Consider the following 25,364-nt stretch of genomic DNA (forward strand, 5'->3'; position numbering starts at 1 on the left):
AAATGTTGTAAACTTAGCCAAATACTTTATTCAACCTTTTGGTTTAGTCTTTTGATTATCATAGTGACCCTATAGGCCTACTCCCTTTCCATGAATAATTATATTAGTCTAAGCATCTTAACTCATTTGCAATCATCTATTTAAGTGCCTCAGCCTTTCAGACTTGTCTAACAATTAGGAATATTGTTTTTGTTTTTGAAAGATACTTTTACTCTGCTGCCAATTTGACAGGTGTATTAAGTTAATTAGGCTAATCAAAACATCACAAAGTTGCCTTCATCACAAGCTTCCAAAACTTGTTGGACCTATGCCTATTGTTTTGTCAGGTTGGTATTGGTTATTACTGTATGTCAGTATATCAGTACATCTCTAGACCATATACATGTTCTGTAGTTTTGTACTGCTGGTGTGTTCTCAAACAAATTGTATCAAATCATATTACCATGAATCCCGAGAAACAAACACAAACAATATTTTATTGAAAATCAGCAGACAATACTGAATCTGTATTCTATAATTCATGGACAATCTCCATTTGGTGTTTTCCAAGTTGGTGAGAAGAGGTGAGAAGACTCCTGATCAATGACGTCTTGTGGCATGGAGGAGGTGGATGCTTTGATGCAAAGTTTAGTCCTATTCTTGGTTCCCAACCTTTTTAGCTTGTGACCCTTTAAACGAAGCAGTGTACTTACGACCACTCATCCCCAGTCGCAGATGTCTACCAGTTGTGACTTGTGACAAGTTAAACCGAAGACTGAATCAAATTTAGGGGTAAGCATACATTTGTCCAGAAGAAACATTTTTTTCTGCTTTTTCTGCGTTCTTCTCTCTGTTAAACATCTTGCAACCCCTCAGATTTACCTCACAAGCACATATGGGGTCCTGATGAGTTGGGAATCACTGTCTTTCAATATGGTTTGGATGAAGAAGAAATTGATTAAAAGTGGCAGTTATAGACCAACATTTTGTATATGAGATGGAGGAATACAAGGTAAAGGGATAGTCTTGCAGGTGTTAGTCATGAGGTGTTGGGCAATTGTGACTGTGGTGGAGTTTCTTAGTTATTGTGTGGCTGCAGAATTGCAATAAGCTGCATCAGGATGGAACGGCTGTAAGCCTGAGTGTCCAGAGGCAACAAGAACTTCTGGAATTAATTTGAAAAGCTCTGACAGCTGTGGTAATCGATTGGATATTATGGGAATGTGCAGTGACGGTTCAAAAGGAATCAGGTGGAGTTGGGAGCTGGGGAGTGTAGTACAAAGGGATTTGTTGTGGGAAGATGTGAGCTGCGTAACAGCTTCAGCACATTGTTGCTGCATGTGGCTTCTGCTGTTTTTGTTGTGTGACCCCTTAAAGAGAAACAAGACTAAGAGTCTACAGCCATGCTACTGGCTCTGTGAAGCTGTACTCAGAGACAGCGGTTCTTTCTCATTAGCTCATAATGACAAAGCTAACATGCTGATGCTAAGCAGGTTTAATGTTTACCATGTTAACTATTTTAGTTTAGCGTGTTAGCATGCTAACATTTGCTAATTAACACAAAACATAAAGTACAGCTGAGGCTGATGGAATGTCATTAGTTTTGCAGGTATTTGGTTATAAACCAAAGTACTGAGCCAACTGAAATTTAGACCAGCGCTAGATGAAAGTCAGAGGATTATTATTTTATTAGTTATTAAACTTCTTCCTGTGGGGAGCATGAATGTCTGAACCAGATTTTATGGCAATCAGTCTGATAATTGTTGAGACATTTCACTAAAAAACACAAATGTCAACCTCATTGTAGTGCTAGAGGAAAAGTTAAGGGATCATCAAAGTCATTAAGCTAAATCATTGGGGAACCATGAATGTCTGTACAGAATTTCATGGCAATCCATCAAGTAATAATAGATATTTTAGTCTGGACCAAAGTGGTGGACCGACTGACAGAGCCATCCCCACGCTGATAGCATGGCTAAAACGTACATATAAGCCTCTTTAGAAAATGTGTGGAAATGAATGGAGATTTGTGTCTGACAGCTTGTGTTTGTTGGTTTGATTGTAGGATGCCCCCATTTTACAGCCAAAGCACAAAAAAACACAACAGTCAAAGTTAGAAATAAGACTATTGTCAGCATTTATTTGTGAAAGATTTCACTATTTTAAATCAGCAGCTACTTCTGTATGATGTCTTTCCAGTGGACACCCACTGCACAATAGATGTTAGATTGTACTTTCTGTAGAGGCCCACATGTTGAGATGGGAATAGAAAAACTGGAGTGACGTACGAGGGGAACCGGCACTGCCAAGCACCCACTCACCATTCACTGTGAGGATATGACAAACCATCAGGGGTCAGATATAATGATTTCAGGCTTGACATCTATTCAGACTTACTGCCAGGAGAAAATACTTCCCCTGGTCCATTCCTACACCCATCTCAGCAGTACTATAATAAAAACAGAGACTTACACTAATGGCTCTATCAGCGTCCAGTCAGCATTGCACAAAGATAGTAACACGGTGTATTCAATATAAAAGAGATATTTGGTTCCAATAGGTCTGATCCACAGATACTAGACTAGTTTTACAAGCCAAACTGTAAATTGGTTAATTGAGAAAATAATCAGCAGATTAATCTATATTAAAAGTAATCATTAGTTGCAGCCCAATATAAAATAGTTAAAACTGGCTCCACCTCGAGTAGCTGCAACAGTAAAATGCTGCTTACACATTGATGTATCAGTACTAATAATCTAATAATCAGTCATGGGGGACATTTTACTGCACATTTAGTACTTTTACTTTGATACTTTAAGTACATTTTGCTGATTATACTTGCATACTTTTACTTAAGTGACATTTTGAGTGCAGGATTTTTACTTGTAGCCTAATGGAGTATTTTTACAGTGTGGTATTACTACTTTTACTCAAGTAAAGGATCTGAATACTTCTTCCACTATTGCCGTTACCTAATCCAAACAAAGATGCTAGCTAGAATTACATATCTCCTTGCTCAATTTGTACAACATGAACCAAAAGAAAAACAATTATATCAGTTATATTGGTATATATTGATGTTTCATTCCAGTATTATATATTTTCATACAAAATAACGTGTCAATATTTTTGCAGGTTTAAAATCTTCAGACAGATGGTTAAAAGTCTTTGAGGATTCTGGAAATACCTTCAAAACAGCTGTGAGTGTTTTTAAACAACCTTCTGGGTCGAAAGATTGCCTTGAGTCTGTTAGCGTCATCCCCAAAGATTGTTTTATCCACTGATGATGCTGTACAAAGCAAACTGAGCCTTCAGTGTAGATCCACGCCAAACCACAGAAAAAAATGCATTCCTCTTCCTGTTTTACTTAAATCATAGTAGCTGTACATACTGTACCTTCTCTGCTTTCGGCATTGAGCCATGTAAACTGGGTATTAGATTCTTGCCCCATATTATTGTATTGGCCACAGATGACCTGAGTGGGAAAGTGTCAGTATAATTCCTAATCCTGATACGCTTCCAGGTTAGCTCGTACTGAGAGGAGCTGTACTGTCAACAAATGAGGGAGTGGTCAGTAAAAGAGCAAAGGAAGCAATTACGGTATCTACCCTCATCCCCAAATAAGACCAAGGCAGAGATGAGCTGAGGCCAGTTAGAAGAAAAAAAAAGAACGTATACATAAATGTTCTTTTACTGTTTTTATATACTGATTCTTTGTAGAAATAAGAAGACCCACAACTACTGGAGCTTTCTCTCATCTGAGACAGGTGATAAAAGGCTTGACTAGATATGCACTGTCTGCCAAGTAATCCCCTAATAACATGGTATCGTTTCACTACAGCCAATAATAATACCTATCTGACAGTATCTATTTAAAATATGACAGTCTGTGGTTACAATATGACCGTGTGTCTTTATCCAAAGAGTCGAATATGTTAATACTCCTTCCTGCTTCTGGTCGCCACCAGAAGCAGGAAGGTAAGTGTATTTTCTTGTTCAGTCCTACCCTTTTGTGTTCCCATTTAACAGGCTGGTGTACAGAGGAAAAACTAAATGTCTTATAGTCAACTTATGATTTTAGAAATGTCAGAAAAAGGTTCCTACGTGTATCATATGAATTATATTTCCAGTGGAAACTCAGGCCACTGCATGTGTTATTAAACCACTTTGAAATACCCAGGATTTGAATGTCACATATACAGTATTTTTTGGTATTTTGCCACCCAAAGTGTCGTAAATCTACATATCTCTATAGTCACATTTTCATACACTCTGTGACTTAAAAAGATAAATTAATAATGTATTACAGAATTGGATTATTGAGAGCTCATGTAAGGGCACAATTAAAAAGGTCTATCTACACAGCATATATACTTTTACCGAGTATTTACATGTGATGCAACCACTTTATGTGACTTGAAGTCCTTGATATCTGTTCATTTCTAACCTCTATGTGTATGTATTTTATGTATGTCATTGTATGATTTGTATGTCATATGAACCTTGGGGGGGGGGGGATTAGCTTCATCTGCAGAAATCTGGGCTGGATTATGTATAAGGTTCATTAAATGTTTGGCTTTGGTTTCCGCAGGGCCTCCTGTTAAAATTAGAGTATGTCCACATTAGGCTGGTACAATTTGTAAGCGAATAGAAGAAGATCCCATCACGCTCATGCACAAGTTCGTGTCCACTGTCTGCTGGCAGCACACTCAACGATGAGAGCAGAGTCAATGTAGGAGATTGACTGACAGAATGACTATTGAAGCTTTTTATTGATTTCAATTTCACTCTTTTGCACCAATCGAAACTGCATCTACATGAGCCAATATTTAATTTCACTTTTGACTTGCTTGAAAACATGTTGCCATCAGAGTGTAAGAGTGCACAGAGCGCACTGCACTGTCTACAGCACTTCGTAATGTCCCATCTTTAAAGAAGTCGTTTTACATGCATAATAAACCGGCAAGTGTGTCTGAAAGCACAAGTAAGAGGTACACCGTGCTGTTTATGTATGTCCAAAATGATATTTTATATTCAGAGGAAAACACAGTACAGTAATAGCTGTTGTGGCCAGTTTGTTTTATGAAGATGGGACACCCAGGGGAGAAACTGAGTTAAAGGGAAGCAGTTTGTCGCAGCCTGTAGGGAAGGTATTTCTGGAATATAAAGGAAGCAGAAACAATAATACATCTGAAGCAGGTAGTGGTGTTAAACATCCATGTGACAACGAATGATTTTAAAACCTTGCTCCTCTTTAGGCACTGTTTGGAGTTGAAGGGGGCAACCTGAAGCATTTTGGTTCTTCTGGACGTTTCATTGAGGGGGAAAAAATTGAAACTTTATGGGTGGGGCTTAGTGAGAGGGAATGGAGAGGGAAAACAGGGTGGTGTGTGTGTGTGTGCTGTGAATTCAAAGCTGGGTGGGTCTATCGTGTTTCACATTCCCAAATAACTCCCGGGCCGTGCGTTAAAGCACTTTCAGGTAACGTTTATCCACGTTGTTTACATTTTGTAAAGTTATGTCTTACGGACCGTACGCTCGGAGACGCATGATTTGTGTTTTTTTGTTGTGTAGAGTGCAGAAAAGTTCATTTAAGCGTTAAACAGATTTTCACCAGCGCTTTGAAGAATTGTACGGATGTGACTGTGAGCGCAAAAAAAGTATTAAAAGGACGCGCAACCCCAACCTCTGTAGATGAACATAGAGTTGAACAATCAACAGTGTTTATATTTGGGTGTATAAGTTAGAGGTGTGTTTATTATTATTTTCGGTCGTGGTATTCTCGCGCTCTTTTCAAAGTTGTTGACTATAGTACAGGGCCTGTGTGTGTAACGGAGCAGCACCCATTTGGGAATGCCCAAACAGCGTCTAAACAAATGCGCCTTTCTTGTCGACGGAAACAGTCTAAAGCCATGAGGAATGAGTAAACAAACGGATCGGTATTTCTGGACTTTCCAAATGGATGCCAATTCATTTAAGCTGTGAAAAGATAGAAAATACGTTTTTTTTTACAGAAGTTTTAAGATGTGAAACCACTGGTTATCTGAGCAGAGAGGTGAATCTATCGGGAAGCTGCGGTGTGTTTGACAGCAGATGTGTGTGTGTGTGTGTGTGTGTGTGTGTGTGTGTGTGTGTGTGTGATTTAAAAAGTCTGTGAGAGTTGTGGGGCGAGTTTGGGCTTGCACGCAACGGATGTCTTCCTCTGTCAGTATTTTTTTTTTTTCTTCTGTTTGAGACACTATTTATTTGGGACAGCTGTGTGAATTGATACTTCCTCATGTACACGGCTGTGTTGTTGCTGTGCGTGGAAAATAAATAATGGTGCGCGTCCTTCCGCCTTTCTCCTGTTATAAGTTTTCACAAGGGCACGATGTTGATGCTGGCTGGAATCGTTGTTCTGCACATTACCACCGTCATCCTGCTTCTGGTGGCCACCATTGATAATGTAAGTGGATATTGTTTTCTTTTGTTTTCTCATTTAACAGCCTGCGCTCCAGGAAGAACAAAAAGGTTTTATATTAATTAATAAATGCCAACCAAAGGCAGAGAGCAAACACAAACGCCTAAAGCAAAATGTATTTCTCTATGGAAGCTCAGGCCAGCACATGTGTCATTAAACCACATGGAAATACCCAGCAGTCAAATGTCAAAATATATGTTTTTTTGGTATTTTGCCACTCACAGTGCAAATCTACATAGACTTTCACCAAGCCTTACACAATATTAAAACACTGACTAGTAGGTCTGTCAACACTGGTACATGTATTCATGTGGGGGATGAGAAGTTTCAACATTTATTCACACAGTAAATCTGCATAACATTTACTAAACATTTCTTTACATGTGATGCAACCACTGTATGCGCCTTGATGTTCTGGATATCTTGTGTTTATTCTGATCTTCCTCTGCTTCTTCAGGCCTGGTGGATCACTAGTACAGTGTCAACTGACTTGTGGGGCAGGTGGGAGTTGACGAACTTAGTCTGGCATTACACCAACCTGAAAAACTACCCAGAGGGTAAACGGCATGGATGTGGTGATTTAGATGGGATGGGTGATCTGATAGCTGTTAACTTTTCGGCATACGTTGACTTGATCTGACTGGAGATTCCAGATGTTAAGATGTAGAAGCAGAACAGACGGATGCTGATCAGGGGATTGTAACTGGTCATTAATGACCAGAAATCAGAGATTATATGCTATTAAAATTGTTGGTACAATTCTACAATACATTAATACGTAACCAGTAATAATTTTATGAATGTTAATAGTATTAATCGAGCAGTTAGAATGCAGATGTAGTGCTTCAAGATGAACATTGCCTTGTATCTGTGTTGCTGTTGACCCCTCACTGACTGTGTGTTTGTTTTGTCTTCCTGCTGCTGTAGAATATCTCCAGACGGTTCAGGCCACCTCAGTGCTGGCCTGTGTGTTTTCCATTCTGGCCTTGTTTGTGTTTGTGGCTCAGCTGTTCACCCTGTCCAAAGGCCAGAGATTCACCTTCACTGGCATTTTACAGCTAATCGCCTGTAAGTAACCTAGAGTCAAAAGTCTGACCTGCACCTGTAAGAAATATTAATTTATTTACTTGCTTCTTATAGCTGAGATTTGTACATTTCTATTGAGGATGTGTGCTAAATGCTTGACTGTAAAGCACAACAATGGTATGACACGTCAGTGTTCTTATTCCTGTATTTCTGTCACTTGGCACAAAATCTATGGAAGCAGAGCTCAGCCGCAGCATGTACAGTGTGTCTGCATGATAGTGTTAAAACAAACATGGATGCAGATAGGATGCAGAAGCTCAGTGATTTTCAATCAAGCACCGTTCAGGTTCAAGAGTCTGCAGGTTTTCCGTTTAACCAAAAACAAAATCAGCTGGTTTGACCTGTTAATCAGTATAATCTCAGGCCTCAATGACACATGATTAAAAATCACTGCAGTAGAGTAATAACTGTTTGGATTAATCTTAAGTGACTGTGAATCTTGGCTCGTGTCAAAAACTGATGGTTGAACATTCTCAAACTTCAGCCTCTCTGTCTGAGATTGACTGAAACCACAATCATATTTTTTGAGGGTGGATGGGGTGATTGTTAAAAAATCTGTGAAGATATTGTGTGTTTTTTTTGTGAATGCGCTAATAAGGGCTGCACCTAATGATTTCGTTATTGATTAATCTGCGGATTACTTTCTAAATTTATTGATACATTTTTAATACATTTTGTCAATGAAATAATCATACAATTGTGAAACATGCCCATCACAATTTTCTTAGAGCCCAAGGTTGTTTAAATTTCTTATTTTGTCCAACCATCAGTCAAAACTCCAAAATGTATTCAGTTTACCATCATAGGTGAAAATTGTTGCCAATTATTTTTCTGTCGATCAACTAATCAATTAATCAACTACACCTTTCAGCTCCAGCGCTTATTATTGGTCAGCAACATGGGCAGAATATTGTGATAATTATCAAAGTCTCAAATCTGTCATTAAGTTACAATATTCACAAGAATATTCAAAATCGAATGTTGAAGTTAAGTCACATTCATAGCACTGAATTGGGTGCTTTATTAGTACATAATCCTATATTTAAAACATGTTCTCAAGTATTGAAGGTCTCATGCTGTGACAGATATTGGTAAAACTGGACTTATTCCTTTAGACAGAAGATCTGTGAACTACAATATTTCACAGTACAATTAAATACAGAGGGTCAATTATGGATTCTCTTTGGCACTGCTACTAGTACATAAAACACATACAGAAAGTACAAGTAATGGGATTTTAACATGTATTGTCATGAGTTTATATAACTGGAAAATTAGCACAGTGAAACAGTCATGTTTCTCATTTCATTGTGATTGCAGTGGAGCCGCAGGCTACACTGTCCTCGTTCATGAGCCTTATCTTATAACAGGAAAAGTAATTACATCTTAATTGCCTTGTCTGGGTGTATGTGACAATATTTCCCTTTTTTCTCTCCTGCAGGCCTGTGTATAATGATAGCAACCTCAATCTACACGGCCGAGCTTCACACCGATGACACAGAGGGAGCGTACGGACACTCCTATGTCCTGGCCTGGATCTCTTTTGCACTCACCTTCATCTTAGCGATCACCTACCTCGTACTGCGGAAGAAGAGTGAGTGAGCGAGCAAGAGAAGAGGAGGAGGCCAGGCCTAGGATGATATTCCCAGTTTGAATTGGGGAAATTGAAGAATAGAATTTGTTTCAAAATTTGGAGAAAACATAGAAGATTGTTGATCTAAATCTGCAGCTAGGAAAATGGGGGAATAATGTTCAGTTGCTAAAAAGAGCCATTTGTTTATATTTTGATTATAAATTGAAATGGAACCCATGCTTACATTACATGAAGGGCGGAACTTAACTATTTTTCTCAATAGATTTCTATTTGATTAAAGAAAGAAGAGGGCAGGGTAATATTTTATTCATTCATTCAGTATGGCAGTATGGGCTACAAAATGATGGTTTTGATTAGGAGGCTGCAACCCCTAAACATACTTTTTCAAGTCAGAATAACCATAAAATTAATAAATCAATTATTTCCATTGTCTTTTTAAAAAAGTACACAGATTTGGAGCACTCAGTCCATACCCATTAATACTGTAAATGAATAGTTTGACATTTATTTGCTTTCTTGCAGAGAGTTAGATGAGAGGATCGATATCACTCTGACATCCGTGTGTTAAGTAGGAAGCTACCGCCAGGAGACAGTTAGCTTAGCTTAACATAAAGAGTGGCAACAGGGGGAAACAATTAGTGAACTTTAGAGGTGCTTGTTGGTTTTTTTTTTTTTTTAACCTTCAGACAAAGCCAGGCTAGCTGTTTCCCTGTTTCTAGTCTTTATGCTAAGCTAAGCAGCTGCTGGAGGTAGCTTCTTGTTTACTGCATATAAATAGGAGTGGTATCAATCTTCTCAGCTAACTCTCTGCAAGAAAGAATGAATTATTTCCTAAAATGCCAAATATCCCTTTAAAAATCTAACAAAGTTGACCATATGGGAGGAGAAAAACTAAACAAAAGCCCTTTTGAGATATGGATGAAATGTGAGATGAAAGTCCTTATCCTTTATAATCACTTTGTGAGGCTGACGGTTACTACTGCAGCTTTCCAGAGTCGGAGTGAAAAAAAAAAAATCATGTCTGAAGACACAGCATGTTGGCAAAACTACAACATTCCTGTTGCAGTACTTGAACAATCAAAAAAGACAAGCCTTAATTTACAGTACAAGTAGTTTTAATCATGTATCATTACAACTGTAGTGTATCCTTTTTTAATCTATGTACATTGTAACCATTATATTTTTGTAACATTTTGTATTGAGTGTTTTATTTACCATGTTTGATTTTGTGTCTGTAGTTGGCTGCTATCGTAAGAAAAGTACATGCAATATGTACAAGTGAACATAATAATGAACCAGGGATGGAGGACAATGGTGTTTCATTTCACCATATTTCATAACTATGCAATAGAATGTTTTGTTAGTAATTACATTCAAGCCCTATCATTTATTAATAAAACAAATTATATCACAAAGCCTTCATGTTTCATCTATTAAAATGCTGTAAATGCAACAAAATCAAAATGTCACTATTACATAATCTATGTATGATTGGTTCCATTATGTAGCCTTCACTCAAGAGCACACACCATTTAATTAAAATTAATTTAAATTTAGGCTTAAGTTAGCATCCTAACAAATATCTTCACATCAGGGTAATAAAAAAGGACAACACAGTTCTACAAAATGCTATTGGATTTTCACAGATTTCTAAATCTGCGTAACTTAATGATAAGGGCAAAGGTCTGTATTGCGCACATTTCTCTGAGTGCAAGTTTAAACATTGAGGTTTTGAAAACAACACTTAAGGCCTTACAACAGACCCAGTCAGAAACAGGAATGTTCCATTATATAAAGTATCGTTCCCAGAGGAAGTGAGTAAAAACTGGACTGTACTAGATGCCTTGGCCAGAGGGCGTGATGCGCTCCTGAACCACCAGGTGGAGAAGGTGATTCTGCTCAGCACTCAGAAACCGCCTGAGGGGGAGACACACAAAAAACAAAACACACAAATCAATATGGACAATTAAGATTGAGAAGCAACATATATGCTGCTCAATCCCCTTCACATGAAAAATGAACATTTCTGAATTCTCACCATAGCTCTGTCTGAAGAGACTTCAGGGACTCTGTGTCTTTCTCCTGACACGCCATCTGCAAAACAGATTTGCTGTTATACACTAAATAAATAAAACCATAACTGCAGATTCAGATGACCATGACAAGTTCTCAGAGTCTTGTCAGTGTTTGTGCTCTCTTATAAACTTTTCGTCCAGAACAAGTTGCTACACAGGTAAAAGGTCATTGCAAATGCTGAAAATAGAAAAAATAAATAAATAAATAAATAAATGTAATTCCATTGGCAAAGAAAGACAAACTCCAGCACATTTGTCACTGCTGTGTGAAGGCCGTGAAGACCATTTTCCCCGTATGAGGCAGGAAGGATCAGGAAATCCTGTGAACTCTACAAGTATGTGGATGATGAAACTCACCACTACTGACTGCAGGAGCAGGAAAACATTCTCAGGCAGGAAGGTCACTGAAGGAGAGGACAAAATCCACATTTGCACCACTTCAAATAAACGTCACTCATAGGATTCATGAAACAATTTATGCATTCCCATTGAAAATTGAACGTACAGTGCATCTGGAAAGTATTCACAGCGCTTCACCTTTTCCACATTGTTATGTTACAGTCTTATTCCAAAATGGAATAAATTCATTATTTTCCTCAAAACACTTCCAAACAATACCCCATAATGACAATGTGAAAAAAGTTTGTTTACAGCCTTTGCTCAATACTTTGTTGAAGCACCTTTGGCACCAATTACAGCCTCGAGTCTTTTTGAGTATGATGCTACAGGTTTGGCACACCTATTTTTGGGCAGTTTCTCCCATTCTTCTTTGCAGGACCTCTCAAGCTCCATCAGGTTGGATGGGGAGCGTTGGTGCACAGCCATTTTCAGATCTCTCCAGAGATGTTCAGTCGGGTTCAAGTCTGCGATCTGGCTGGGCCATTCAGGGACATTCACAGAGTTGTCCCGTAGCCACACTTTGTTATCTTGGCTGTGTGCTTAGGGTCGTCATCCCGTTGGAAGATGAACTTTTGCCCCCAGTCTGAGGTCCAGAGCGCTCTGGAGCAGGTGTTCATCAAGGATGTCTCTGTACATTGCTGCATTCATCTTTCCCTAGTCTCCCAGTTCCTGCTGCTGAAAAACATCCCCACAGCATGATGCTGCCACCACCATGTTTCACTGTGATGGCATTAGCCAGGTGATGAGCGGTGCCTGGTTTCCTCCAGACATGACGCTTGCTATTCAGGCCAAAGAGTTCGATCTTTGTTTCATTCAGACCAGAGAATTTTGTTTCTCATGGTCTGAGAGTCCTTCAGGTGCCTTTTGGCAAACTCCAGGCGGGCTGTCATGTGCCATTTACTGAGGAGTGGCTTCCGTCTGGCCCCTCTACCATACAGGCCTGATTGGTGGAGTGCTGCAAAGATGGTTGTTCTTCTGGAAGGTTCTCCTCTCTCCACAGAGAAACGCTGGAGCTCTGTCAGAGTGACCATCGGGTTCTTGGTCACCTCCCTGACTAAGGCCCTTCTCCCCCGATCACTCAGTTTGGCCGGGCAACCAGCTCTAGGAAGAGTCCTGGTGGTTCCAAACTTCTTCCATTTACGGATGGTGGAGTCCACTGTGCTCATTGGGACCTTCAATGCTGTAGAAATTTTTCTGTACCCTTCCCCAGATCTGTGCCTTGATACAATCCTGTCTCTGAGGTCTACAGACAATTCCTTGGACTTTGTGGCTTGGTTTGTGCTCTGACATGCACTGTTAACTGTGGGACCTTACATAGACCGGTGTGTGCCTTTCCAAATCATGTCCAATCAACTGAATTTACCACAGGTCGACTCTGATCAAGTTGTAGAAACATCTCAAGGATGATCAGTAGAAACAGTATGCACCTGAGCTCAACTTTGATTTTTTTGTTTTTTATTTGTAATAAATTTGCAAAGATTTCAAACTAACTTCTTTCCTGTTGTCATTATGTGATATTGTTTGTAGAATTTTGAGGAAAATAATGATTGTAATCCATTTTGGAATAAGGCTGTAACATAACAAAATGTGGAAAAAGTGAAGCGCTGTGAATACTTTCCAGATGCACTGTATATAATTCATACATTTTGCTCTAGTTATAGCTCAATATTGAGGTGAATTTGCCTTGGCTGTGAGGGTCAAAAGACTCCCATGCGTATCTCTCCAGGGTCTGGGCATGTTCTGGTAACAACTTCTGAGGCGGAGGCTGCACAGGAAAACAGCAATGTTGGACCATTAAAGTGCTTCTGCACCAGTAAGTAATGTACAGATGTGGGATAAATAATCAATATTGTGATATAATATCACTACTCTTGGCATCAGTAATGTGATACTTTCTGTTGCGTTGCTGATGTGGAAGTGTTTTCTTCTTTTAATGCATAAAATGAAGCTGTTCTGCTTTCTGACAGTTCACCGTTTAGCCTTTCTATGGCTGTTTGAAGTATTGGAAGCTGTTCATGTTGCTGTGTATCTGTGGTAAAAAATACGTAGGACTGGGTGCATAGCATTTCATCACAACTAACTATAAAACACTGTTAAAAATACAGCTTTTCATAAGTGAAGTGAAAAATACAGAACTGGTTTGATTCATACTTTATAAAAAATGATTTGCCCTTATTGTGGGTGTATTTTCCACTTCAGTCACACAGATATTGTGATATAGATGGTTTTCTTGCCATATCTTGTCTTTATATGTAAAATTCATGCACTTACCTCAAGCAACATTAGCAGTAGTACTCTGGAGATCTCACATTTTGCCACAATGTCCAGAAATGCACCTTTTTTTCCAGGAAAATGAAGAAACGGAAGAGAAATGAAGACAGTTCACCGTTTTCTGGTCAGTGTAATCTAATAAAATGCAACAATGATATTAAGGCAGAACGTGAGACACTGCTTAAAAATACTGATCCTGATTTATTTATCTTTTCTTTTGTTTAAACATTCAGCTTTTGATCTCAGCATTAAAAATGTTCTTATCCCTACATGTTTTTGATATATTGCATTCAGCCTCCATTTAGAAAACTGTATCACTTGGGATCCATTCAACCATAAGATTATTTGAAGCGGGTACAGCCTGTAGATGAATGCAGAGCCTCACCAACAGGGGTGCTGGTGCCTGGTAGCTGTAGTCCTCTCTCCTGGCACATCAGCTGCATCTCTGTGAACACTGACAAAGCACCGTCGTAGTCACCTGCATAAAACACAAGAGACATGAAAACTTAAACTGCAGAAAATCATGTCCACATAAAACATGCATCAACTACATATCAGATATAAATGGGCATGACTGAACTCACGGGTCAGAATTTTACAAGTGGCGATTTCTTCCATTGACAGCAGAGCTTCAATTGGTGTCTGAGTCTGCAACTCTGCAGCCCTCTGGTAATGAACAATAGCCTCTCCTGGTCTGTTCATCTCCTATTGAAACCACAGAAGGAGATGAGATTAACATGTCATTTGAATTACAGTATATCAACTTTAAAACAATCACATATCAAGATAATTTATCTTTTAGGACAGCTTGAAGCTCTGATCCAAAGTTTTACCTTGAGCGCGTTGCCAAGTTCTAGACACAGGCTGGCTGCCATCACAGGCTGGTTCATCTCAATGTACACCTGTAAGCCATTTGTGCATCAGCATTATCTAACTGTCTCTGTAGACATATCTATTCTGCAAACCCTTCATATATTCCACACAAATTTCCTACAGGATCCACATACTACAAAATTCACATTCAACGTACAATTACTTTAATTTCCCAGATATTTTCAGAGAACAGCTGTTGTTTCAAGCACTAAACATGTCATTAAAAACTAGGAATCACAGTGTACCTTAATGGCAAAACTGTAGCAGTTGAGTGCAGCCTGAAGGTGCTCATCAAAGCCTGGGGCCTGCAGTGCCCTGTTCTCTTTCTCAGACGAGAGAAAGAGGCGGGCAGCATCGGTTAACGCCAGAGCCTCTCCAGGAGCGTTAAAAAGAGTCTGCTCACACCTGCAAGACATTCAGGGTGTGTAACAACAACAGATGCACCATCAACAGTAAACATGTCATCACCATGCAGCACCATACAGGCTCCCTCTGGGCTAATTACCAACACCTCTGTCACCCTGTGGTATTTTATTGTATGGGACATGAACAACTAGAGAGGAGTAATCACTCACTGGACTGTGCCTTTATGAGATGATCTGACTAACTGGTTACTAAATCTTTAGCATGTAGCACTCAGTTTAGACCAATCAGTGTTTATTGAGTTGAAAACATAGTAGCAAGAATTCTAAACCTTCATAACAAATATGATGTGCCTGAAATGTGGGTTGAGAATTGACAAAATACTTTAATAATTTGTGACAGTTTCCAGTGTCATAATTCTGAATATTTCAGAGCCCACCAGGTTGATGTAAGTTGTCCAAGTTTTGTCTAAATCTGATCAGCGGTGTCTAAGCGGTTGCCTGCTGCAAGAAAATGATTAATCCCCAATAAGGCTTTCATGCAAAGTTTCCCCTTGTGCTCAGTACAAGTCTACATCTTTTCCATTTATTGTTAAGAATGAGGTTGTTGTGAAATTCATTCAAGCCCTAAAGTGTGATTAAAGTGTTACAAATGACATTTACATGATTCTTAAAGAACTGCAGTTACTTGAGGAATCTTTTACGATGTGAAGGTAGGACTTTAAGTTCACTACATGGCTGAAACTACGTGAACACCTGAACATTACACCCACATGTGATTGCTGAACATCTCATTCCAAAGCCATGGTCATTAATACATTGCTATAACAGCCTCCACTCTTCTGAGAAAGCCTTCCACAAAATTTGAAACTTGTCTTTAGGGATTTGGAGGCAGGCTATTGTGTAAAATAACACTGTATGTTGCATAAAGATTTCCCTTAATTGGAACGAATGGGCCTAGCCCAAACCATGAACACAGCTGCAGACCACAAAAGTATGCGGACATAGGTGTCTCTTGTATCGTGTTAGACACTGAGATGGTTCAGGTCAATCTGGTGCAGAAGGAGTGTACATAACCACACACCGAGCCATGGCCAGGTTACAGAAGGCAGCATACTGAAGGCAGTCCTGCTGCTTCAGCTCTTTGGCTAACTGACCTGAAACACAGGTGAAAACAGGAAAATCAATGTGTGAGGCAAACTGTGAAGAAACAGTTTGATGAAATATAACTAGTCTCTGTAACATGGATGAGAACAAGGAGAAAGGTTGGAGATGGTGTCATGTCGTGTGTATTGGCCGAATAATGTAATTTTGACATTAGTTTACAACGGCTGTGCAGACGGGCAGACACTTACCAAACTGCTCACTCGCCTCCGCTACATTGGGCTTCCGGAGAAAACGTCTGCGACAAAGAAACACAAGCCAATTTTCTAAACATCACGATTAGCTAGTTAGCAGGTTATCGTAAATACACTTCTGTTAAGGTGCTAAACAGAGGAATGAATGTGTGCTTCGCCAGTTTTAGCGACTATAGCTAGCTAAATTAACGTTTCCGTTAGCTGTCGAATAACGCAACAACACACATATATATAAGCCTGGACTAAACAATTTAACTCTACCAACATTATATTTGCATTAGAAACTAAATAACATGCACATAAAGGTAGGTTAAATAACGTCATGCCACACTGACAGTAACGACAGTCACAGGCTAACAGTTAGCTTAACCTAGCTTATTAGCGTATCTATAGCATTACTGCCAAATAACGTAACACTAATCTCGATATTCACTCATCTTTTTATTTGAACTAATGTAGCTCAAAGCCTTACTTTTTCAGTTTATTTGACACAGCACGGTATCTCGCCAGAAAATCGCCCTCTGCAGCCATGATCAATGCAGAAAACCACAACAAACCAAACCAGGAAGTCCAACTGACAGGAGCGTAGAACTCACAATTTAATTGGTCAGCGTACGCAAAAGGGGTGGTGCAATAGACATAACACAATAGACTTACAATAGAAGGAAATTCCCAAATAAGGAAAGAAGTTAGAGAAACGCAAAAATCAAGGTATCGAGGTTCATTTATTGTTATTTTACAACACAGGGTTGCAAAATGAAATGTAAGTTGTTGCCCCTTCATAGTACACAGACACACACACAACATATATACAAATATTTGTATATTGTAAAATACAAATAAAATAAAATTAAACCACGAGACAGAAGTCAGACTGAGACAGATAACAGGGACAGAAATGTTTAGAAATTAACTAAGTAGATTAACTTAAGTATTGCACTTAAGTACAATTCTGAGAAACTTTACATGTTATTTTATACTTTTACTCCACTACATTTCAGATGGAAATTCTGTACTTTATTTTATTGTGTATTTATTTGACCACTATAGTTACTTTGCAGATTCACATTTTAAAAATATATAAAGCATTGTTTTACAGTAATAAACTAGTTAGCTCCACCGCAACCAGCAACAACATTAAAATGCTTGTTACATGTTAACGCATCCATAATAATAACCCAACAGTATAATGCATTATAATGTAACACTGATAGAAGCCATTTTGCCTGCATAGTGAGTACTTTTGAATTTTTACTTTTAGTACATTTCTCTGATAGTATTTTAGTATTTTTACTTAATAAATTTACATGTACCTCAGTATTTTTACTTTTTTGCTTTTACTTTTAAAGAATCTACATACATTTTCTGCCACTGGTAACAGGTGACAATGACACAGCAAAACAAAGTGAGATCATCTCAGCGACTGCTATAAATACTTTTTTAAGACTCAAAAATTCTCATAGACAGACTCAGATACATCTTCCTGCTTGGGTTGTGTGGTTTGCGCCATCTGTGGAGGAAGTAAAAGATGGGTCACACACAGGTCAACTGTATGTTTTATTGTTTTCCACTGGTAACAGAAAATGTGACAAAGCACCTGATGTTCGCACTGACCGTTTTTGGGGGTTTGTTTTTCTTGGGTTTAGCTTTGCTTTGGTCTGGCTCTTTGTTGGCAGCCGAGTGGTCCAGCACATCATAAATGGACTTGGGCCGAGGCTCTAGACTCTGAAAGAATTTCTCATATCAGTTTCCAAGACATATAAAACAGCAGGGAAGATGGAGGACAAAAATTATGTGTGTTTGTCTATATACTGATGAATAGAAAGGTGCTTACAGCATAGAAAGACGTAGACTGAGCAGTTATCACATCCATGTTGTCTTCCTCTGTCTTTCTCTCCTTCCTTTCTTCTCTGTTCTGCTTTCGTTTTCTGCTGGTGTCGCCACCTTTAGTGATGCGTTCTTTCTAAAAATGACAATTTAATACATCAAAAGAAAAATCAATAACAAAACCTGGATAACACACAAACTAGACTATAAGGATTTTCTCGTGATGTAGCATTACCTCACAACAGCTCCTTCTCTAGTTTTGTGTCTTGTGACATCTTGAAATTGCTTGTTTTGTCCAGCCAGTGGTCCAAAACCCAGAGATATTCAACTTACTATTACATAAGACAAGAAAATGCAGCAAATCCTAAGAATTCGGGAGCTGGAACTAGATAGTGTTTGGCACTTTTGCTTGAAAAAACGATTAATCAACTATCAAATAGTAGCCGATTAATTTTGTGTTGATCGACTAATCAAGCTAAATCTAATTTGAACATTAAAAAGATGGGCTTCATCTGGAGCTTCAGAAACTCATCTACAATACTGCCTGTCAGCTTCATGTCACTCATAATGCCACAGTTTAAGTCTGCAACAAGCAATATTCTTACTTTGCAACATGCTGTTTCTTAACTTCTGACAGGTTAAGAGCATGCAGGACACATCTTACCCAATGTCCCCTGAAGACACACATCGAACCGACCACACTGAAAACCAGCAGCACAGCAGTGAAGACGGCAACTATGATGAATTCTGTGTAATCCAACATTACGAGCTTTATGTAGCCCTCATCTGGAAAACACAATATTCAATGTCAGTCTTTGCCAGGAATCTGGCAGAGGTTTGCTGATAAATTCCTGATCTGTCAAGAGAGCAATCCACTGGCTAAAAATATTTAATACATTGAATATATTGAATACATTGTCAGCATCAGTATTGATCCACTAATGGCTTTTGACATGTACAGTGGTTCCCAACCTGGGGGTCAGGACCCTCCAAGGGGTGCCAAGATAAATCTGAAGGGCCCCAAAAATACAAAATTTCTGTTACACAAAATTATATATATATATATTTTTTGACTTTTCTCAGAAGTTTTGTTTTTCTTGTGAAATACATAATATTTTCACCTTTGTGGGGGCTTTTAATATCCTTCAAATAAAACTATCAGATGCTTGAACTCCTCACAACTCATGTCCACTCAAACATAGAAGGGCCATTGGAAACAAACCACACAGCATTGCATTGAGTAGCTAGATCATTAGCTAACAATGTGTAAATAAGTGACCTACCACTTTCTCCAACAATTCATGTGACTTTGTGACAAGCAGAACTTTGTTTTTTCCTGTATCTGTTGGAAGCAGGGAAACTAATATTTATACACCTGCATATATATAACTGCTAAAGACTAAACTTCTAGTCCCACCACTACATCAGTTTTTCTTTGTTGATTTTTCAACAAATCACTACATATTTTGCGTTCACACATCACATATCGTTTAATCAGTCGTTACCAGCAAGAGTCAGAAAAACTGTTTACATCAACCTCCGAGTTGAAGGTCAGAGGTATCAAGAATTTCTGACCGCTACGATATCTCCTACTTGGTAAAAAGAACTACAGATGTGACAAAATGGCTGCAAAGCCACCATCGCTGACTATATTAATTTGATTCATTTTATGTTTGTAGCAGTTTGTTAACAAATAAAGCAAGATACAAAGGAAGGCATCTTGCTTCACTGCTACAAATACGAAACACAACAGAAGTAGCAAATTTAGGCTATTAATGATGTGACTACAAATCTATCAGTGGGTGTGACCTTTTTGGAATAATATGTTAACACTCCAAGTCAGAATAACGGGAACTATTGTTGTTCTTCCTAACTGTCAACCCCTCCTTTTTTTCATGCCGCTGGTCAGCCTTGTGTGATCTTGCATCCCACAGTCCTTTGCGACAGCAGATGAAGAGGAGCAAACTTTATGCTCTTGCACCACATCCAGTGGGTCTTCACCATAAGGCAGTGAAAAAGGTTGAGATTACAAAATCATTATTAATGTAATTTGTTTATACATGAGAGCTCACACCTTGTTATCACCTCCAATTTCAAGATCTCCTACAAATAAAGAAGAGACCTGAAGAGATGTAATAAATCTGGTTACTGCTACTTCTTTCATTCACATTATCTTCTTTTTCATACTCACTTCTCACTCGAACAAACCAGTACACCTTGGCTGTTTTATATTGGCAATAGTATTCTCCTGAACTCAGGTTTTTCAGCTCCAATGTCAGTTCAAAATCTTTTGGCTGGCCAGCCGTCGCAGCGACGTCACAGCTGTATATCTGTCTGTTGAGATTATTGGACTGGCACGTCAGGATGTCGCTACTTTGGTTTGCTGGCACCTTCAAGGTAGATTTAATTTTGAGGTCTTCGCCTGCAAGGGCCACAAAGACTGTGCTTTCCAGGTCTATTTCTGTGAGGGGACATAACATAGAGTTTAACATAAGAGCTGAAATGACTAGTCGGTTAATCAATCAGTCGATCAACAGAAAATTAATCTCCAACAATTTTGATAATCGATCAATCGTTGAGGTCAGTTATTTAGCAAAAACATAATTCTCAGCTTCTCAAATTTGAGGATTTGCTGTTTTTCTCTCTTTTATATCATCATAAACTAAATCTTTTTGGGGTTTAGACTGTTGGTCATACAAAACAAGCCATTTTTACACTTCCCGTTGGGTTTTGGGAAACTGTGACTATGAGATTTTTCACTAGTTTTCTGACATTTATAGATGAAATGATTATTTCAAAAAGCAGAAAAATCAATAGATCGGTGATGAAAATAATCATTAGTTGCTGTTGATATGACACTAAAGAAACTTATCCAAGCATCTTTGGCTGCAAACAATCCAAAAGTTACATTAGTGATTCACAAAGTGTCACCCTTCACTCTAAGTACAGTGTCTAAATATAGTTTGGATGGCTTACTTGGTGTGTCCATTCCTGAGCATACAGAAGGGAAGAAAAAGACAAATATCCAAGTCGACATGAAAGAAAGGTGCCAAAATTGTTGAGCTTCCATGACTTTCAGGGTTTTTGTGGGCTGTTTATATTCTTCTTTGTGAATTTGTTCTGCGTATCTACTCTGTGTTTCTCATTTCTCTTGGTTCATTAAACTGCAGTGTTTGGTTTCCTGTATTTGGCAAAGCCACTTCCTCAAAATGTTAGTTTTCTGTTTTTCTGGACACTGACTCATTGGGGACACATTTAACATAAAAGCCTGAAAGTATTTGCACACCACAAAGATACACCCACAAGTAGGATAAAATTGTACCAAGACAGCCTCTAATTTGCTTTGTGTTGTGTTAAGACTGAGTATTTCTGGTTGCATTAGTTTCTTACGTCAGCCTCTGGGTGTTAAGTGAAGTGCAATGCTGGCTTTCCTCCACAGTGAGACACTGCTGGAGAAATAAAAGTGTGAGCCACGAGTGCACACCTCGTCATGTGGTTTTTAAAAGACAGAAGACGGGAAAGACTTGCAGGGAGGGAGAAAGTACAGTGTGTGTGTGTGTGTGTGAGGCTGGAATTCAGCTGAAGGTGACAAATTGCCTGCTGTTAATGTGAACCAGCTGTGGATGGTATAGTGGCTTCTTCACAGCAATAACTCTCTGTTGAATCGCTCTCTGAGGCTGCCAGGAGAGGCGCACACATGTGGAAGTGCAGCGGTTATTATTATTTAACCCCATTTGTCTGTCTGTCTGTTTTTTCTTTCTCCCTTTACGCCCCCTTCCTTCTCTCTGCCTCTCCACTTGACTTTTTCACCATTTTCTCTCTGGCTGTATTGGTGGCCAACTCTGACCTCACCTCAGCCACAGCATGAAAACAGACAGAGAGAGAGAGCGAGAGCGAGAGAGAGAGAGCTGGAATAACATCTGGATGCCAGTCAAAAAGGAATAATTCATTCCATTTCATATCCCGTCTCCTTCACTCCTTATCTCCCCTCTTTCCTGGGGAGTAAAGTACACAAATCCTCTACTTTACAAAAACATTGACAGATTAACAGATTGATTTTTTTAAAAACCAGATTTACTGGAAAGACTGTCAGTGTTGTATATTGTAAGTGGAGAAAACATGTTATTTGCTTGAAAACATTGTGGATTAAATGCCTAGTATCCCCCGATGTGATGAAGTTTCCAGTGGTGGAAAGTAACTAGGAGCATTACTAAAATACTGTACTACAGTTTTGAGGAACTTCACTTTACTTAAGTATTTCCATTTTCTGCTACTTTATACTTCTACTCCACCACATTACAGTGAGAAATACTTTTTACACCGCTGCATTTGTTTTACAGCTATAGTTCCTGGTTACATTTCAGAAAAAAAGATTTTATACACAAACCACATGATCAGTTTATAAAATTTGTCGCATTGATATAGATTAAATTCAATTAATATATTATTAATATATATTTTCATCATCAATTAATCTGCTGATTATTTTCTCGATAATCGATTAATTGTTTGGTCTATAAAACAAATGTCTTGTTTTGTCCGACCAACAGTTCAAAACTCCAAAATATTCATATTCATATATTCAATATTTTACAATATTGTGAAACCATGAACAGCGGCAAATTTGAGAACCTGGAACCATCAAATATTTTTGCTTGAAAAATGACTAAATTTTGATAATTAATCAGTTATCAAAATAGTTGTTGATTAATTATCTGTTGATCAACTAACTGATTATATAGCATATCAACAAATCTTTTCAGCTCTACATTAAAGTTCAGCTTACTTAGTAATGCATCAATAATAATGATCCAAGAACATAATAATGCCTAAATAATATAACACTGATAGGGGGCCATTGACTATCTTACTTTTGATACTGTGAATACATTTTGTAATTATTAATGGAGTATTTTTATGTTACAGAATTGTTACTTTTATTTAAATAAAGGATCTGAATATGTCCTCCCCCACTGGTGGAAGTTCTTGAAGTATTAAAAAGTAAAAGAGTGTTTCAGAGTGTATATACTGTATATTATTTTCTTCCATTATTACTGATTGATTACTGATACTGATTTAAGCAGCATTTTATTGCTGTAGCTGGTGGACTACTTTATACTACTGCATATTCTGTAGGGAAGTTTAATCTATAAAAATGCATCATATTTTATACACTGATGTAACTATAGCTGTCAAATAAATGTAGTGGAGCAAAAAGTACAATATTTAAATGTGGTGGAGTAGAAGTGTCAAGTAGCAGAACATTTAAATACACAGTGAAGTATGGTAAAGGACAACATCTTGCTCTCCTAAATGCAGTAAACAATGAGTAAATATTCTCAGCTGCTCTCCTTCAAATGAAAAAAGTATCTTTCTGTATTCTTTAACGTGGCAGAAGTAAAAAAAAATGGCTCTAAGGTGTGTTGAGGCTTTTGTGAGGGTAAAGGGCAGACGGTGGGAAGCAGAGACAGATGAAAAAGGTCCATAATTCAAGTTTTGAGGAGACCTCAGTACGTTTCTCTAGAAACTCAGTCCTGCAGCAGAGTGACATTACAGCCTCAGACACATATACCTGTCTATTCAATAAAGGGGATAAAGAAAAGGAGAGACAAAAACAGGGTAAATTATGAGACTCATCTGAAAGAAGAGGATGTGCAACACATCTGGCAGCGGCTGGATGTGTGTGAGAGAGAGTAGGAGCTGGGCGTGTGTTGGGGTGTAAAGACACAACAAGTTTTTGTAAAAGTGGCTCAGCACTGGACCTGCCACACTCTCTCCTAATTATATTACAGCTGCGAGCCGAGGGTGGAGAGAGCATCAGAGAGAAAAAGAAGAAGAAATAAGGAGAAAAGACCAGGGCAGTGACAGAGTGGAGAGGCGAGAGAAGCCGAGGCATCTGGCATTCAAACTACAGATCGGAGAAGAACTTCCTGCTGAGCATCATCATCATCATTTCAAGTCGTGAGTATTGGGCTCATTTGCTCCATTTTTCTATCCTGTGATACCTCTACCAGTTCACTGTTAGTGTGCAAAGTTAAATATGTAGTTATTGCAGCACCAATCATCATAGTGATAGGACACTGGTTTGTGGCTTGTTCAGTGTTGTTGATGTGTTTGACCAGATGTGAAACAAGCTGTGTCTGATTATTGTTCGGCTAATTTTCACTGGGCCTTTGATCGGCCTCCAAATTTATATTCCCAGACAACATTTATAATACCTCAACAGTGAGTCATCGGTGTATTACTGTCCAGTATGATTCAAAGACTTTGTCATATGGATGCAATCCTGCTTTTTTTCCCTTTCGTTGTCCTCCTTTTCTAGGTCGCCTGCTTTAACCTCCTCTCTTGTTTTTCCACTCAAACCTGGAGTCATGGGATTAGAGTAAAGAAAAAATATTTGAAAACTTCCTTTGTCTGTCAGATTAGACTGTGGTCATTCTCTCCTCCCCCCTTGTGAAGTGTAGTAGTAGTTGTAATCATAGTGTTCTTTTACTGATTTATGGATTTATTGCTTTAAACTTTAAAGACTTGAAGGCACCCCCTCACTACCTGTGCAGCGACAATCACACAGTGTTCAAATCCTATGCTTAAGTAAAAGTAGAAATACCACAATGTAAAATTCTCCACTACGAGTAAAAGTCCTCTATTTAAAAGTTTACTTGAGTAAAAGTTCAGAATCGCAAAATGTAGTTAAAGTATCAAAAGTGAAGTATTCATTATGAAAAATGGCCCCTTCCAGAGCGTTGTTATTGTATTTATTATATTATTGTATTATTATCATATACGCGTTAATGTGAAAACAACATTTGTAGTTGGTAAAACTCGAGAAAATCTATAAAATGCATCATATTTCCTAAACTGATTATATTTATTACATATTTTGTATGTAAAATCTAATCAGTAACTAACTAAAGCTGTCAGACAAATGTAATGGAGTAAAAAGTACAATATTTTCCTCTGCGTTGTCATGAAGTCGAAGTAAAAAGTAGCATAAAATGGAAATACTCAAGTAAAGTATCTCAGATTTGTACTTAAGTACAGTACGTGAGTAAATGTACTTAGTTACTTTCCACCACTGTA

The 25,364-nt window shown here is 38.4% G+C and overlaps 3 protein-coding genes and 1 long non-coding RNA gene across 5 annotated transcripts; 2 read left to right on the forward strand and 2 right to left on the reverse strand.

Moving 5' to 3' along the window:
- The first annotated feature begins 7 nt into the window (after positions 1-7).
- On the forward strand, positions 8-3,579 carry LOC122873398. The gene is made up of 4 exons (XR_006377438.1): positions 8-326; positions 551-771; positions 3,115-3,179; positions 3,503-3,579. It is a non-coding gene; the product is annotated as an uncharacterized LOC122873398 (long non-coding RNA).
- Positions 3,580-5,334: 1,755 nt separating this feature from the next.
- emp1 (epithelial membrane protein 1) lies at positions 5,335-10,534 on the forward strand. Its single transcript, XM_044190049.1, has 5 exons — positions 5,335-5,460; positions 6,334-6,424; positions 6,897-6,996; positions 7,367-7,507; positions 8,967-10,534. The coding sequence occupies exons 2-5, from the start codon at positions 6,350-6,352 to the stop codon at positions 9,125-9,127; spliced, it is 477 nt and encodes a 158-aa protein (XP_044045984.1). The 5' UTR covers positions 5,335-5,460; positions 6,334-6,349; the 3' UTR covers positions 9,128-10,534.
- On the reverse strand, positions 10,217-17,076 carry f8a (coagulation factor VIII associated). Of its 2 annotated transcripts, XM_044190045.1 has the most exons (12): positions 16,930-17,075; positions 16,455-16,501; positions 16,184-16,256; positions 14,983-15,142; positions 14,698-14,766; positions 14,449-14,569; positions 14,250-14,342; positions 13,865-13,929; positions 13,277-13,358; positions 11,552-11,598; positions 11,158-11,213; positions 10,217-11,036 (listed from the first exon to the last, which is right to left on the reverse strand). In XM_044190045.1, the coding sequence occupies exons 1-12, from the start codon at positions 16,986-16,988 to the stop codon at positions 10,955-10,957; spliced, it is 954 nt and encodes a 317-aa protein (XP_044045980.1). In that variant the 5' UTR covers positions 16,989-17,075; the 3' UTR covers positions 10,217-10,954. The 2 variants fall into 2 exon arrangements, 1 of the variants encoding a protein (XP_044045980.1); XR_006377437.1 differs by lacking the exon at positions 10,217-11,036 and having other exon boundaries at positions 13,237-13,358; positions 16,930-17,076.
- A 92-nt stretch (positions 17,077-17,168) lies between these two features.
- si:ch211-243a20.4 lies at positions 17,169-21,483 on the reverse strand. The gene is made up of 6 exons (XM_044190047.1): positions 21,261-21,483; positions 20,476-20,745; positions 18,949-19,070; positions 18,292-18,420; positions 18,072-18,182; positions 17,169-17,967 (listed from the first exon to the last, which is right to left on the reverse strand). Exons 1-6 carry the CDS (start codon positions 21,352-21,354, stop codon positions 17,905-17,907), a joined length of 789 nt encoding a protein of 262 aa, XP_044045982.1. The 5' UTR covers positions 21,355-21,483; the 3' UTR covers positions 17,169-17,904.
- Between the last annotated feature and the right edge of the window lie 3,881 nt (positions 21,484-25,364).

Source organism: Siniperca chuatsi, linkage group LG3 (assembly GCF_020085105.1).
Source record: "Siniperca chuatsi isolate FFG_IHB_CAS linkage group LG3, ASM2008510v1, whole genome shotgun sequence".
In the NCBI taxonomy this organism is placed as follows: domain Eukaryota; kingdom Metazoa; phylum Chordata; class Actinopteri; order Centrarchiformes; family Sinipercidae; genus Siniperca; species Siniperca chuatsi.

Bases quoted from the DNA above. Each gene is read 5' to 3' on its own strand.
- emp1 (XM_044190049.1), top strand. From the start codon at position 6,350: ATGTTGATGCTGGCTGGAATCGTTGTTCTGCACATTACCACCGTCATC. The intron at 6,997-7,366 runs GTAAACGGCATG...CTGCTGCTGTAG, and splicing joins CCTGAAAAACTACCCAGAGG to AATATCTCCAGACGGTTCAG. The intron at 7,508-8,966 runs GTAAGTAACCTA...TCTCTCCTGCAG, and splicing joins CATTTTACAGCTAATCGCCT to GCCTGTGTATAATGATAGCA.
- f8a (XM_044190045.1), bottom strand. From the start codon at position 16,988: ATGGCTGCAGAGGGCGATTTTCTGGCGAGATACCGTGCTGTGTCAAAT. The intron at 16,257-16,454 runs GTAAGTGTCTGC...CCTGTGTTTCAG, and splicing joins GGAGGCGAGTGAGCAGTTTG to GTCAGTTAGCCAAAGAGCTG. The intron at 14,570-14,697 runs GTAAAACTTTGG...TGGTTTCAATAG, and splicing joins AACTTGGCAACGCGCTCAAG to GAGATGAACAGACCAGGAGA.
- si:ch211-243a20.4 (XM_044190047.1), bottom strand. From the start codon at position 21,354: ATGGAAGCTCAACAATTTTGGCACCTTTCTTTCATGTCGACTTGGATA. The intron at 20,746-21,260 runs GTAAGCCATCCA...GTCCCCTCACAG, and splicing joins CTCAGGAATGGACACACCAA to AAATAGACCTGGAAAGCACA. The intron at 17,968-18,071 runs GTCAGTGCGAAC...CTTCCTCCACAG, and splicing joins AAAACAAACCCCCAAAAACG to ATGGCGCAAACCACACAACC.